General features: G+C 36.8%; 2 protein-coding genes across 5 annotated transcripts; one reads left to right on the top strand and one right to left on the bottom strand.

Annotated features, from left to right (window-relative positions):
* Nucleotides 1-3,329: 3,329 nt before the first annotated feature.
* Nucleotides 3,330-4,915, top strand: LOC125211513 (dof zinc finger protein 1-like). Of its 2 annotated transcripts, none has more exons than XM_048111337.1 (2): nucleotides 3,330-3,466; nucleotides 3,756-4,915. In XM_048111337.1, exons 1-2 carry the CDS (start codon nucleotides 3,428-3,430, stop codon nucleotides 4,461-4,463), a joined length of 747 nt encoding a protein of 248 aa, XP_047967294.1. In that variant the 5' UTR covers nucleotides 3,330-3,427; the 3' UTR covers nucleotides 4,464-4,915. The 2 variants fall into 2 exon arrangements, with proteins under 2 accessions (XP_047967294.1, XP_047967295.1); XM_048111338.1 differs by having other exon boundaries at nucleotides 3,338-3,466; nucleotides 3,748-4,915.
* A 1,732-nt stretch (nucleotides 4,916-6,647) lies between these two features.
* LOC125210915 (ORM1-like protein 2) lies at nucleotides 6,648-11,213 on the bottom strand. 3 transcript variants are annotated; one of them, XR_007174427.1, is made up of 4 exons: nucleotides 10,863-11,213; nucleotides 9,883-10,031; nucleotides 7,318-7,590; nucleotides 6,648-6,932 (listed from the first exon to the last, which is right to left on the bottom strand). XR_007174427.1 is itself a non-coding variant. In XM_048110549.1 (3 exons), the coding sequence occupies exons 1-3, from the start codon at nucleotides 11,046-11,048 to the stop codon at nucleotides 7,452-7,454; spliced, it is 474 nt and encodes a 157-aa protein (XP_047966506.1). In that variant the 5' UTR covers nucleotides 11,049-11,213; the 3' UTR covers nucleotides 6,937-7,451. The 3 variants fall into 3 exon arrangements, 1 of the variants encoding a protein (XP_047966506.1); XR_007174428.1 differs by having other exon boundaries at nucleotides 7,333-7,590; XM_048110549.1 differs by lacking the exon at nucleotides 6,648-6,932 and having other exon boundaries at nucleotides 6,937-7,590.
* Between the last annotated feature and the right edge of the window lie 5,130 nt (nucleotides 11,214-16,343).

Here is a 16,343-nt window from a genome sequence, read left to right as displayed (position 1 = left end):
TGTATCATGTTTGGTTCATAAGATTGACCCTCACAACTTAATCCTAGATGTATAGTCTCATGATTATTAGTCATAGCCTCCCTTCTCCAACTAAAATAATTCCACAACTTAATCCTAGATGGATAGTCTTATGATAATTAGTCATGACAACCGAACGTCATCTTAATGAAATATATTTAAAAATGAGTTTGAGTTTTGTGTAAATGGATATATATTAAGATATTTATTAAGTTTTGGATAACTCTTTTCAGTTTCCACATTGAAGATCTTCTACACATAGTGTCGTGTGCCAAACTTATGATAATATCCAAACTATCATAAAATTGCGAAATTACAATGTCAATCATGAAAAGAATACGTGGTTAGTCCGAAATCATTATTATTTTCCACTTATGGAAAACGAAATTGTGTTGCTTTAATGCTAAATAATTTATCAATATATATGTGTTAAATATTTAGGTATTCGAAAATTGAAATTGATAGATATTTTTATTAATTTATGATAGTTTTGTATACTGTATGGTTCGAGACCGTTTTGTTCAATTATTGTTGTATATGGTTCAACATTGTTGTCAAAACGTCAATAAATTTGGTACTAGTATTTTGTAACTATATTATTTTAATTTTGTAAATTCAATGTCATAATTTAAGTTGAGAAGTTACCTTCATATTCAATATGCATGATATGAATTCATGGCCATGCATACTAAATTTTCCCGTGCAATACCAAAGTCGGGTATGCCTAGATTCAGTATGACATACCTCACACGACAAACATAACACTAATAAACATAAGTAATACAGTACAAATTAATTTCAAAATAAAAAATTTGATAATTACTCATTTTTTATAGGTACAATGGGAATATCTTAGAGAATTGATGATCGACAATGTCCATAAGGTACAAATAATGGGCAAAGAGGACAATGCTATTTCAACCATCTGGCGAGCATATTACTATGTAAAGCCAAATCTACACATTACGCTCAACAATGACAAATTGTTGAAAAAGAACTTCATCCAAGATTTATTAGTAAAAAATTTGATGTGGTTCAATGTAAACCCTCTTATTATAATCACAATCTGGTAACACAAAAAGAATCTCTTACTTTTGGGTGCAAGGAAGTTATCTTTATGTGTGATATAGAATCACTTTACTTTTAGTAGTAGTATTATTTTTGGAATGGACTCCACATTCCACTAACTCATTTCCCCCTACATAATGTACAAGTAATATCCACATACCATTAACTTTTTCAACTCACTTTCCTTTACATTTCTTAAAATTCGTGCTGAGTCAAAGTAAGACACGTATCGGGGGATGAGTGAGTAACATTTACTTGGTCATGGGTGCCGTGCATTGGTCGTGACCAAATATTCCTTTGCTTTCAGACGACCAATACCTATTTGCTTATTTGCTAATTGCTATCTACTTGTAATACTTGACTCCTACTTCCTGTGTAAGGGGAAAGATTGAAGGTGGGTGTAAAAAAATCGTCATAATGAAGAACAATGCTAAGGTTTGATTTTTCTGGATGTAAGCTTAGAGATGTAACTTGTGATGTTAAAGTGCTTGAGAGTTCGAAGGTTTCAAATATTCTTCTATTTATAGGCCTCGATCTTAAATTGTGTTGTTGAAGAGATACCAATTAACATGTGACATTGAAAATTTTTCGATCCGAACTTCATAGGTTTTTTTGTCTACATGTTGATTTCGTTGACTACAACCTAGTACGAAATCTCTACAACATCAAATATTTATAATAATGGTGTCAGAGTACGAAAGATCTCTTCTATAGCAGTTGAAGTGAACTAAGTTGGTTCTAGCTCTATTAATTTCTGGCATACACCACATCATTAAATTTTAGGAAATTGATTCGTTTGAAAAACTAGAAATTTTTTAAAATTATATCACTAAAATAATAGATTATTCATAATGCTTGCATATATTTTAAGAAAAAGTTAAAATAAACACGACTTCTCATTAATCAGAAATAAAAAATATGAATGATCTAAACAAATATGGAAACCAAGTATAATCGTCCATTAAAAAAGTTTTTATCTATTTAAGTAAGTTTCTTCCTGTAATAAAGTGGGTTTTAATTTTTTATTACTTCATCCACATTTCTTTTTATTTTATTTTTACTATAATCGTCCATTAAAAAAGTTTTTATCTATTTATGTAAGTTTCTTCCTCTAATAAAGTAGTAGTAGGTTTTATTTTTTATTACTTCAACCACATTTTTTTTACTTTATAAATTTTGTATGTATTAAAACATGTGTAATCAACTATAAAAATTTTTTTAGATAGAGTTAATGGTTTGTAAACTATCACTAAAAAGAATATAGGCTCTAGGGGTGTCGAAACGGGTAGTGGGTAACAGAAAATTCCCATCCCGACCCGCTAACCGCTGGGTATTAGGTACCCGCTACCTGGCGACAGCGGGAAACTTGGCGGGATCGGGTAGCATGTTTTAAAGTTTTGCGGGTATGGGTATATCCGATAAACCCGATAATACCCGATACTTTTAAGGTTAGAGTTTCCAAAGTTTAATTTTAGCTAATTAGTTTCAAAATATACTGCCCGATAAACTTTATTCCTTATTGTATCTCCTCTCTTGTCTTCTAATTAATTTCATCCCTTCTAAGTTCTACCTGACGCCACCCGGATACGCCGCCGCTTCTCCACTCGCAGTAGTTTAGGTGAGTATTTCTTTTGTTTTTCCCATTCTAATCATAGTATTAGGAAGTAAGAGATTAGAAATCGTGCATAGTTAATAGTTAGAAACTATACAAATATAACAAAGTAAAAAAACAAAAATATGAAATCATAGTGTAGCAACGTTCCCAAAATTCATTTTGGAATTACAAACATTTAAAATTACAGCCAACAGGTTTTGATATTCGTGGGTACCCGTTTCGAGACCCCTAATTGTTCAATTCAGAAAACATGCGAAATAAAGTTTAAATTGTGAATAGATTGCATTTAATGAAAAACAGAAGTGCTCGAAATTTTCTATCCTATTTGCAATATTTTTCATTTTGTTGAAGATTTGGTGTGCGCGAATTTACCTCGTTCTCACTCTGTGTAGTCTCACTATAAACCATTGACGTGAGAAATTTAGAGTGGATAAGAATTCCCTTGTTTCTGAAACCAAAAAAGAGAAATTAAAGCACATTACTAAGAAATAAACACAAATATTGAGAGATGAGAGAGTGAAAGAAAGAGCAGAATGCATACAGTATAGATACACACACAAGGAGCTGACACTTACACGCGTAAAGCACGTAGAACGTTCACAAACCATTTCAAACATTCGCTTTCCTGCTTTTTAAGCCACTTGCGTTTCAATAAAGCACACCTCCCTTTTTACTTCCTTCCCATTAATCTCTCTCTCTCTCTCTCATTCCCTTTCTCCACTTCCCATGGATACATCCGCTGCTCAATGGCCTCCTCACCCTCAGGTACATCCATCCATCCATCCATCACCTTTTCCCCCTCTCCATTCATGCTTTTTCTCAATCCAAAACAAATCAAACACATAGCATGTAGGAGTAGTAGTAGTATATATGGTCATCCATCCATACAAATTCTTCACCTTTATTTTATAAAATTATTTTCTCCTGCAAATTCATCTTCACTTTCCATCTTTTCCAAAAGATCATATTTGTTTTCAACTGCTTGTCATCCTTTGCAAAAGCAAAGGAATAGTAAAATCACGGGCTTAATTTAATTAAGAATTAAGAATTACAGGTGAGTAAGCAGATGGAGGAGAGCCCAAAGGAGAGGAAGATGAGGCCACAGAAAGAGGAAGCAGTGAAGTGCCCTCGCTGCAACTCCGCCAACACCAAATTCTGCTACTACAACAACTACAGCCTCTCTCAGCCCAGATACTTCTGCAAAACATGCCGTCGCTACTGGACCGAAGGCGGCTCCCTCCGCAACATCCCAGTCGGCGGCGGCTCCCGCAAGAACAAACGCTCCTCTCCCAGCTCTCTCCCCAAAAAACTCCCCGATCCCCCAAACCCTAATAACAAGATCCTCGATTCCCACGATCTCAACCTCGGATTCGCCCTCCACCACGATTTCAAATCCCTATCCGACATGATCCACCTCCCCTCATTCACCTCCTCCACCGCCGCCGCCTCTTCTCCGTCGCCGCCGTCGCTGGAGCTGCTGACGGCGGCGACGTCGGGTGGTCTGAGCTCGTTCATGACGGCGTCGGCGGATCCATACTCGTCGGGGTTTGCGATGCCGGAGTTCAAGCCGTCGCTCAACTTCTCGCTGGATGGGCTCGGGAGCGGCTACGGAAGCTTCCACGGGGTTCCGGAAGCGAATGGGAAGCTTCTCTTTCCGTTTGAGGATTTGAAGCAGGTTCCAAACAATGCTGATCAAACTCGAGATGATCATAATTCCAATGGATTTTGGAATGGGGTTATAGGCGGTGGTGGATCATGGTAAATTTTACTAATTTTTTACATTTTTTTTCTTTGTGGGGGGTGGTGGGTGACTTTGTTTGTATTGATTTGGAAAAAATGAAAAGTAAAAAACTGACTTATAAGTATAATATTACTAGTACTACTATATATGGATATTGTGTTCTTGGGTTAATTAATTATACTATGGTTGTTGTGTAGTTATTATAATTATTGTTATTAATTATCAAGGATATATATATGTGTTGGAGTTAGAAGCTTGTTTTTAGATATGGCTTCAGGTAAGGGAGATGGTGTATAGTGATAGAAGAAGAGATTGGCCTTGATTTTTGAAGGGTTTATTCTTCTATCAACACAAGGAGAGCCACCATGGAATTAAGCCACATTTTCTTTCTTTGCCTTTTCTAGTATTATGATTTTGTATAACTCATAACTCAAGTTTTTATTCAGCTTTTGTGATGGAAGATCTTGTCTTAATTACTCTCTCTCTCTCTCTTTTCACCTATCTTCAATTCTAAATACTAGTTTTTGTTATCATGCATGCTAGTGTGTGTAATTAAAAATTGTGGTGACATTTTCATGAAGAGAGTATGCTGAATTGTGATGATATGAAGGAATGGGTTTGGTCTAGCTAGTTAGAGGTGGGAGATTGTACACACCTGCTACTTGAACAGAAAAAAAGAGGAATGGAGATTTACCCACCAACTGTGAGAGTGAGATAGACTCATTCAATTGATTCACACATATAAATGGAAATGTATCTGTGTCATGAAATAGATGAATTTCCAAGTTGATTTTAAATGTGGTGATGATGAGTTCCCCATGCCATGTTTACCTTTTCTCTCAGTCGTTGAAAGATCTGTGAAACCCTACCCACTTTTGTCATTCAATGGGCCCCACAAACATTCCCCTAGACATGTGTGCTGCTGAGGAATAATCTCCTCTTCCTCTCCCACTTAGATCTACACTTCATTTCTTAGTTCTTACACACCAATATAATTAATTTATATACATACCACTGTCTGAACATATATATGGTATATTCATATCATGTAATTTGCTGTAATCCACTATCTGTGGTGTGGGGATAATCACCGCCCCAAAATGTGAAGCGCCACCACTCAAGGACGAGTTTATTTTGGCATCATTTCCATTTTTAATTTTTTTGTATACTAAACTCATGAGATGTGCTTACTTCATTTTCAACAATTTCTGCCTATGATTAGTGCATTCAACCAAAACTATGTGTTGGTATTTATTTCAGTCGCAAACATAAGCATATAATTATTTATAGCATTATTTTACCGTTTATTCTCCATAAATACTAGCCAATTAATAATGCTATCTCGTTGGTAGAATTTAGAAATCAAATTACATAACTAATAGTAATTGCTAGTTTAAAATGAGGAAAATCAGTTGTATGCCTCAATAAAAAAAAAAATTTGGTGCAAATGCCAAATATTGTTGATTAATTTAGACTCTTTAATTACAAGATGGTTTTAGCGTTGGAGTTTATTATTGAAGTCAGATATCATTTGTTCGAATCTACTATTGCATTCCCACGTTACAAGCTGATCAATATTCCATAATAAGTATTCAAGTAGGAATATGACTCACTTGTGCAATTTAGTAGTTGGACTATCTCCCTAGTCACAGCATTAAATGCAAGACTCACTCCTCACTCAGTTTAAATTTGGTCAGAACAACGTTGTAATGATTATGTAAAAGGATAAAAGTTCTGTGTAATTGTAGTTAGGCAGGCTTAATAATGAGAGATGAAGAGATATGTGTCCGTACTATTTTATCGTTTAGTGAATTGTAAGCACACGTTCCATTGTTTGTGCAATATAACGGCCACTGCTAAACATAACACGACAATGCAACTACCCTCCCATGTGCAGTGTGATCGCTACTGCTATTCTATTCTCTCTGCCACTAACAAAAACATGGCCGGTTCAATCAATTCCTCACACCTTATTTTCCTCCACAAACCATCATATACTCCTACATAGTAGATAGATACCGATACTATTTCGCAGATGAAACCAATTATCGAATCAAATTTCTTGTCTTCACTTTGAAGCTACTCCCAAGCCCCAACTACTTGTCCATCCAAACACCTCATCATTCCATTCAGCCCATTCCACGCCACCTATTTTGCTCCAATCACAATTGCCGACTATATATCACAATATTCTACTCAACAAGCACATCAAATCATATCGTATATTTGGAAAAGTTCAAACCCCCTTTTCAGTACAACATACTAGATACGGAATCACAAATTGGAAAACACCATCAAGTTTTTCTGTACTAGTAGAGAATAAAAAATTTCAGTCATAACACCCACCACTATGGCAGGACAAGCATCAGAATAAAACCATTTGTATGATGAAGGAAAACGCCATTTGTACAATGGAGGAAAAACACAGAGATGCTACCGGCTGGCCACGTACCTACACGTCCTCGATCAACCAGTACATTCCACAAAATCCTGATTCACCAAAACAAGCACATAATTATGTGCAATGTATTGCCTTTCCCTACTCAATAATATATGTATTACAGAGCCCAATTCAAAACTACCATTGTTGTATGAAACAAGTAGGACCCCAGAAAACTTAAGTGGAAACCAAAGTCTCCACAAACACAATTGCTAAACAATTTATGTCCCCTAAGACTAAATACCAACCAAAAAATTAATGGAAACATCAATCAACTGAACAACGCACTAGTGATCCTTTTGTCTCCACAAAACATGGTACTCAAGCATCTGCCTCTATGATATAAATGTGAATAAAAATGTAAGGCAAAATGCAAACTTCAGTACTTAATAAAAGAGTTCCATATAGAGAATATCCAGCTTCTGAAGGGTTTACCAATAGCTACTCAACTGAAATCCTTCTCAGTTCCCACTTCCCAATCTGCACAACTTCAGCAATCTCTAATCCCGAATCAAAAAGGTGTAGGTGTGTAAGCTGAACCTTAACACAAATCCTTAATGGACACCAGTTCATTGATCTGCATTTATTCCAAAGATGCGGACTTTATGCATATGTGGGAACTTGGCAACAACCAGAACAAAAACAGCTAGAGTGTTGAAGAAGAGCATCGGGTGTTGATAGTCAGTAGTATGGGAGGCTATCAAGTACCTGACCAAAGAAAGAGTGCGTCAAAAACACGAATAAATTTCCATATTTAGATATATGTTTGGACTTCAAGTCAGTCCCAAAATACACCAAAAATATACTAGTGGATGGAGCTTTGTCTAGCTAAAAAAGGGATTTTCATGTATAAAGTTTTCCTCTTTTTACATGTCAACAGCATCGGCTCAAACCTTAAGAGTAGAAGCCCCCTGAAGAAAGTTAAAATAAAGAAAGAATGCAGTCTTATGGACAAAGATAAAGTAAAGACACAATAACACAAAAAGAAAATGCACTCTTCAAAAGTCTAACAACTCCCTAAATACAAAGTGCCTCCTTAAAGATGAGAAGAAAATGTCATGCAAAGTAGTAGTTGGATCCAATGTAATGCAGGAGATAAAAGGCCTAACACTAGACGCCAAAAAGAAAACAAAAGAAAATGAAAATCATCTACATTACAGACGTAAGAATGTTTGTAATATCTCATGACTTCAGCAGATATTCAAAGCATAGAATGCTTCCCATATTCCCAATTAGGAAATGGAAATGTACCAGGTCTGCCCAGTTATATCAATGTGATACTTTTTCAACAATCACAAGCCAAACTTCCAACAGATAAAATTGTTTTTTTACAGTATCATGGGAAATTTGAAGAAAAAAATCTTATTCAATGGGACGGTTTACACTAAGACCTTCACCTTTTAATAAGTTTGTAGCAACATACAAATCATTTATAACTCATTTTACAGCTTAAGATAAACTTCAGAAACCTTCCAGATATTGGAGGCTGTGTGGATGGCCACTATCAAAATGTTTATTGATTTGAAAGAAACTAAAAAGATGATAGGCTAAAATTGCTGTGTTAAAAGTTCATCGTTGTGATTTGTTAGGACTTTTATCACTAGACCATATTTTAAATAACACAAAGAAAACGAATAACAAGGTGAGATAGTCATATTACTGTTCCATGTTAATAGTAGCAAAAAAGTGGTGTTGGCGTGTTGCACACTTTTGGGGATTTATAATAGATTTAGACTAAGAGTCTATTCTTAATGATGAAAACATAGATCGTTACTCCTTATACACTCTTTTCACATGTTCTATAGGGTGGACAATCTTCCGAGGATGAAAAAAAATCCAGGCAGCCTCTTTTCCCTCCTTTTCACTCCAATTCATGATAATTTTATTTGGGGGTATCATTTCGATGTGATAATATCCCCCTCCAAATTCCCATGTTATCCATCTTAAAGACATGGAATGAAAAAGGTGGGAACTAATAAAATGCAATAAGATTTTCCCATCTTTTCTTATCTATCCTTTTAGGATAAATTTGCAAGCAAAGAGAACACACCCCCCAGGTTAAAGAAGCATGATTCAAACTTAAAAATGGTTCTAGAATAACAGAGACAGGTTGTTGCAGTTCACAGACCGTACAAGTATTTGACTTCTCAGCAGGTCATCCATGAAAGATAGAAGCCACAAAACAACTAATAAAGTTTATCAACAACAACAGAACTTATAGGGGGACAAAAAAGAACACTAAAACAGGCATAAAATTTCTCCAAAATCTACTAAATTATGTAATTAGCAAATTGTATGACACGGATGACAAAAGTTATCAGAAGCACGTAAGGCTTGTTGTCTACCACCACATTCATGCAACAGTTCTCATAAACAACCATCTAATAATGTTTCGTTAATTCTTAGTGACTCAACCAAGTCATGGCATTAAAAGCCACTGCAAAAAAATCTTAAGACAGGAGGAAGGAGTTAAGCTTAACCAAGGGAGACAGGAAACTGAACATCTCTATCATGGCTAATGTAGAGAAGGAGAATCAAACAAACCTTACGTATTATGAACTATAAAAATGTTTTTTGACTTATAAAAAGGAAAACATAGTAATAGTATCCTCAAAATATGTTATCAAGGTTAATTACTCTTATCTAGTTATACGCCATGCTTTAGTAGGTTACTACAGTTCCAGATCACCTTCCAATTTAAAACCTTCTCGTACTCACAAACTTCATTCCTATCCTTCTGGTAACAGAAAGGGTTTAGCTTAACAGACGTAAACATACTGAATACATAACGATCAGGGTTGTTGCTTAATGAGAGAAGGTGTGCACACGAGATTCACATATTCATATTGATATTATTATAAGGGACTCGAGATGATCCATATACAGAAAAGAGTTACAACAAAGCACTCTATAAGAAACATGTGGCAATGGCATGAACAATTAACAAGTACCAACAGACAAATTGTAAGGGGGGGAATGGGAAATCAAAAGAAGGCTTACAAAACTATAGGAACAACTGTCAAGAACTTCCTATTACGAGTAAGTTGTTTGCCACTGTCTATTTGCTCCCACCAAGTCAACCTATTGTAGATACCCTGATCTTCGGCAAATGGAGTCCCCTTCTTCCAGTGAAAAAATTGATATGTTACCTGAACAAGACCTCAAATATAAGCATATGAAAATTGTTTGACATCAAATACATAATATTGTATAAACTAACAAACAACACCAGCACGGTTCAACTGTGAGAAGATGGAAGACCATCCTACAAGTTCAACCGATTAATGGAACATTTTCCATCACGAACTCATAAATAAGCCCCCCAGATAAACTTCATGCGTAGAAGATGCACATATGCCTTTAACATAAAATGGACGCCACTACAATGCTTTTAAAAGTCGGAAATGAAACTAGATTGCATACACTTTTTTATGTGCTAAGCCGCCAAAGATTAAATTTCCAGTTTTAGCCAACAAACAATGAGAATAATTGCTGGAAGTTATAACACTACCAATTAAAGACACACTACGAAAGTGCCTGGCAGAATTAGAACCTTTAAAGCGCCATGTGATTATAAATAGATAAGTATATTAACTATCAGAATATCAACTCCCTCATACTCAAGTTCTAAAGAACCCCTCAGAATGTACTCCTCCAATGGCTTACCAAAGAATATCAAAACCCTCATCCTAGTCAATCAAAAACTGAAATCGCGTAATCTTCTGTGAGGATAAATATGGGATCGATGGCTAAAATCAAATCAATGCAAGGGAGAAATTGTAATTGCTCAGCTTAATCCGTGTAATGAATCAAAATTCGAAACCAGTAACAAACAATAATAAACCTAATAAAGCAAAACTACCAATTAAACAGAAATTAAAAACCGATCAGACTCTCGATAATCAGAAAACCCTAGCAAATAGCAATAAATCTAGCTAAAAACGGAATCAGCAGACATGCATGAAGAGAAGGAGGCGTACGAAGAAATGAGAGAGATGAACGACGGTCCACGCCATGCCGGGAGAACAGGCGAAGACGGAGAGGACAATGAGCCAAGAGAAGAATAGTATAAGGATGTAGGTGCTCCAGACGCCGGGGTAGGTAAACCATTCGGTGTTCCGGTTTAGATCCGTCGTCGGCGCCGCCCGAACGTACAAATTCGCCATATCCCCCTCCCAATTCCTCTCGAATCAACTCCACTCCACTCCACTCAAATTAACACTTTTGTTTATCTCTTCCTAATAATTGATGATTGGATTTACAAATTACGCGTTCAACGCAATTGATATTCCCCTCTTTTTTCTTTTCTTCTTCTTTTTTCTTTGGGGAATGTTTAGGCAAATTTGATTATAAATTTAAAGAAGCGGGCGGTATATTTGACAGATTTTTTTTAAAAATAAATATTGTATTTCAACAGATATAAATAAATATTGTATTTCAACAGATATTATAAATGTTCCATAACTATATGGATCATGAATAAATTGTAAATTAATATAGCGAAGGAAATGTATATGGAATAACCAACCAGTGATATAAAGATGGACAGTGATATAGGTATAAAAAGTGGAATAAGCAATAACTTTTCTGTATCAACTTTTTTCATATTCAGTTTTAATTTGATCCGAACTAAAATTTGTGGAAACAATTGAAATCTTTTAATAGTTTATATATTAAGATAATCAAATTTATACTCTCTCCTATCCTTAGGGTGTGTTTGATTGGTCTGAGAGTATTGTGTATGATAGGGTAGTTTTATATGGTTTTATATGATAGTGGTGATAGTACTATATCTCAATCCAATGTTTGTTTGGTCTGATAGTGCAATTCAGATAACTTAGTTGGTCTTTGTTTGGTCTTACACAAATCCTAGATAGCACCCATGAGTTACCAATATGCCCTCACAATTTTTTTATATTGACGAAATTGTCCTCGTCAGTCAAACCCTTTTCATCGTCAAAATGCGAATTGGCGCTCAAACACCAAATAACTCGCGCCTCTCTCATTTCGCAACTGTGTGAGAATTGTTTAGGCGATTCATCACTCTCAAATCCCACACATATCTTCGGCGGTCCGACACGAAGATTCACCTACGTAAGTTTGCTCTTATTCATCTTCGTCAGTTTGCTATTATTGACAAGTTATGCAGTGTGGTTTGACAATGTGGGTCGTAGTTATTTGAATTGGTTGGTGCTTTTTATATGTGTTGATCTAGTAGAAATTACATAAGACAATGTGTACCCACTTTATTCATCCCCCATTTAGGAGTATTAGCACTAGTGGTTGCGGATGTGTGAGAGTCGGTTGATTGAAATTTTTTTGGCTGAAGGGTTTGTTCGCAAATCCTGAATGTCCAGGTCGCGAATGGCTTCTCAGCAGCTAGGGATGAGCGACGACGATGGTAGCCCACCACCAGAGGGTAAATCGGTTTTAATATAAGTTTGTGATGCAATATATTTGAAGGTTTATTCTCTCAATTGGTGCTTTGACTGTCGTTCATTTAAATTTGTAGGTAGCAACGATTTGGGTATGAACAAGCACGGGAAAGCAGACAGGTCGAGGCGCGTTTGGAATGTTCGCGAGGAAGAGATTCTAATGGCAACAATGAAGGACCTGGCAGCCAATGGCTGGAGGGGAGATAATGGATTCCGATCAGGATATCTTGTGCGTGCTAAGGAGGCAATCAAGCGTGAATTCCCGAATACGGATATCTTGCCTCATCCTCACATCTATTCGAAGATTACAACGTGGAAGAGGAATTACGGTTCTCTAAAGATGATGCTTAACTTCAGAGGCATTGGGTTCAATGCCGACGGCAACTACCGAATAGACGCTGATGATGAGTCATGGGCACAATTCGTTAAGGTTTGTCATAATGTTGATAAGTTTAATGAGTCGGCTATATGGATTTCACTACTATTTTTTCATCTATGTATCAGCCCAAACAAACTGAACTATTCTTACATCTTGCATCATGGTTATCCTGTATTTAGATGCATATTTTAATGCTTTTCTATCATCAATTATTAATGTTTTGGATATTAATATTTGACTAATGGTGAACATTCGGAGAGTTAAATGGCTACACATTGATGTCTGCTTCCCTCCGTGATCAGCGTTGCATCAACCATTCTGCTACTTGTTATACATATCTTGCTTTGCCTACGTTGTTGCTCCTAATTTCACCTTAGTACTCCCTTTTGACAACTTGCAGAAAGACAACAATGCACGGTACATGAGGAACAAGTCTTGGCCACAATATGAGGACTGGAAGGAGGTATTCGGAGTGGATCGTGCAGATGGTGAACGCGGTGTAGACGTTGCGGCGTCAGCTGATAAGCTCTATGGTCACAAGGAGGTTTCTCCTGATGATGCTGGTCCATCCAACACAATGACTCTTGATGAGCTATTCCCGGATGAAGTGTACCCCGATGGTGTTCTCCCCGAGATGGTGGATGAGAGCCAATCGTTTACTGAGTATGTTGCGCTTGTTACTGGTGCAAGGGCTGAAACAAGGACGGGAGCATCACTTGCGGCTGAAAAACGTTCGGTTGCCGGTCGAGAATCCGGCTCTAGATCTGGATCAGGGAAGATGGGGAATAGGGTACTAAAGAAACAGAAAATAGAGGAAAAGATGGATGGCGTCCTTACTCTCATGGGCCAGATACACAATGACACCAATGAGCTGCTTAAAGAGATTTCCGCTAGGATTGGATATGAGTTCGACCTCAGTACCAAAAGGGCCGAAGTGTTTGATCAAATGAAAGGTATTCCGGGTCTAACTATGAAACAATAGTTCTACATTTCAAAGAAGCTTGTGAAGGAACTTGGACTACTTGACCTCTTTCGGGGATTGAACGAGACTTCTCGTGCGGCCTTTGTCTTTGATCTTTTGGAGATCGATGGAATGCTAGGCTGAACAATGTTGGCGCGTAATTGGCAACTGTTTCTTTTGTCGAACTCGATGGAGTTATTTTCTTTTGTATGTTTAACCTCAAACTTTAATCAGGGAGGGTCGCTTTATTATCGCTTAGTAGGCGTTGATGAGTTGTGGATGCATTTGCATCATGTGAACGTATATGCATAACCAGAACTCTAGTATTTTGTAGTAATTACCGTATTGAACCTTATGAACCGTATGACATTCTGGATTGTTGTTATCTATTATGATTATACATGAATGAACTATGTTACGATTGATAAACTATAGCATATTGCACTTATACTTCAAGGTTGAATACTTGCATTTAAAACAACCTATTACCAACTATAGTCATTGCAACCACATGCTCGAATCTGAATAATTAGGCAGTACACCATACGTAGACATAAATAAAAACTTCGTCTTATTCGACGATTAGGTTCATGTATCAACACCCAAGAAAACGAGACACTCTTTGAATACCTTGATCCACACCTGTTGACGGACCAGTTATGGGCCTGTGTTACGTGCACTAGGGCAGGGACTCCACGATGCACAAGATGAGGCCTTCGGAGAAGATAAATTTGCTTTCTTGACTTGCTGAAATCGAGTGGGAGACTTAGTACGAGACGTTTCACCGCCGCATGTTACGCCTGTATCGAATAGCTTGCGGGGAATGCGACTAGTTGGACCCGGCAGCAGTGAAGTCACTTCGTCCGAGTCGGCAGGTGAATCATATGGAACGGGCTTCGTGGGCGCGTCTGGTACAACTGATTTGGAGAGCACGATGATCTCGGTAGTGTCAAACAAAGTAATCACCTCACGAGCGAACTCCTCCTTCACGTCATTTAAGCCAAACACACTTGCAAGAAGTGTGGACTCCGGCTCGTCGCGGTAGTAATACGCAGCTGCCAATGCATCCCTCTGCCAATGCAAAGTGAGCAAACATAGAAACGATGATATATAATACTTATTTGTGGAGTTACATTTTTACATTTTAATATGATTTCCACGAACCTCTATAATAAGCTTCCACGTCTGGTCTTCGACTGTCACAACCCTCGCATCCTGGTTCCATTGGACTTCATGTGTAGCGACCACCTTCTTAAATAGTCGATATCGAGCCTTCAAATGTTTGCAACGCTCGGAAACATCTTCAGTTGATAGGGCTGCTCCAAATGGATGGTTTAGCACGGCACGGATGTTGTTGATGACTTCATCGGGCAAATTAACAGCATCCCAGTCACGGCCCCTCCTCAAACTGATCAACGTAGAAAGAAGTAAGGTATCCATCTCTCGGGACCATTTCCCTCTGTAGAAGAATGTTGCTTGCTGCGGAACACGGAAGTTCATTGTTGAGAGAATACTAACAATATCTTTGGTAATGGTTGAAGCAACTAATATAGAAATCGAAACCTAAACTAGTACCGCCTTCTTCATTAATGTTTATGGTTGAGCACTTTCTACCCTTTGGTTGATGTATGTGTAGTCTACCTCAAGGACGAGGTTCACGTTATTCTCGTACCAAATAGATGCCATAAAAAGGAGAAGTAAATTAATTTCCTGCAAGTATATTACTCCCTCCGTCCCAGAAAGATTGTCCCATTTCCTTTTTCACACTCGTTTTGCAAAAATAATAATAAATAGTTAAAGTAGAGAGTGAGTAAAGTAAAAGAAAGAATAATGTAGAGAATAGTCTTACCTACGTTATTCTTTCTCTTATTTTACTCTTTTTCAACTTTATCTATTTATTATTATTTTTGCAAAACGAGTGCAAAAAAATGAACTGGGACAATCTTTCTGGGACGGAGGGAGTATTTTTTATTATCGTGACTTTACTTATTCAGATAAGGAAATAATAATACACCCATATTGCTTTGCCAAATATTAGAAATAATCTACACAACATAATAGGCCACGATAAACGCGTTATTAAGGTCTAATATTTCCAATATATTATCTTTTTTTTGTTTGGGAATCTCCGCATGAACTTAGCAATCATATGGCATCAAGTGTTGATCATATGCCAATGTTGCATTTTTAATTGCATTTAAATAATTAATGATATGCACTCACTTCAAATGACTATATAAATATAGATATGATTGTGGAAATTAGTTTCCATCAGAAACACGAATATTTGGTAGACATTATTAATGCCGAAAATCATGCAAAAAATGTCGAAAATGATGAATATGAATGGGCAAAAATATAATTAATATTATGATGAGGCATAAACATGTAATACATATGTCCATTTTCTCCTATATGAACGGCAAAATATGGGTTATGTTTGACCAAATAAATGCACAAATATCTTCCCATCTCCCCCTGTACATAGCTTTGGATTAAAAGCTTTTATTGCAGATCTGCTCTATCAACTTTGCAGCAGTCGGTGGCGTATGTAATGCCAAGAAGAAGAGTCCATTTATTTGGCCCAACCACCCACCTTCTCGATGCAGTGTTAGGCCTAATCAAATTCAGTCATAGCACCTATTCATGGTCGTCATTTTTCTTGTTAAATACCCCATTTCCTATC

Source organism: Salvia hispanica, chromosome 3 (genome assembly GCF_023119035.1).
Source record: "Salvia hispanica cultivar TCC Black 2014 chromosome 3, UniMelb_Shisp_WGS_1.0, whole genome shotgun sequence".
Classification (NCBI taxonomy): Eukaryota; Viridiplantae; Streptophyta; class Magnoliopsida; order Lamiales; family Lamiaceae; genus Salvia; species Salvia hispanica.
The sequence above is the reverse complement of the archived record's forward strand: the minus strand, read 5'-3'. Positions and strand labels throughout refer to the sequence as shown.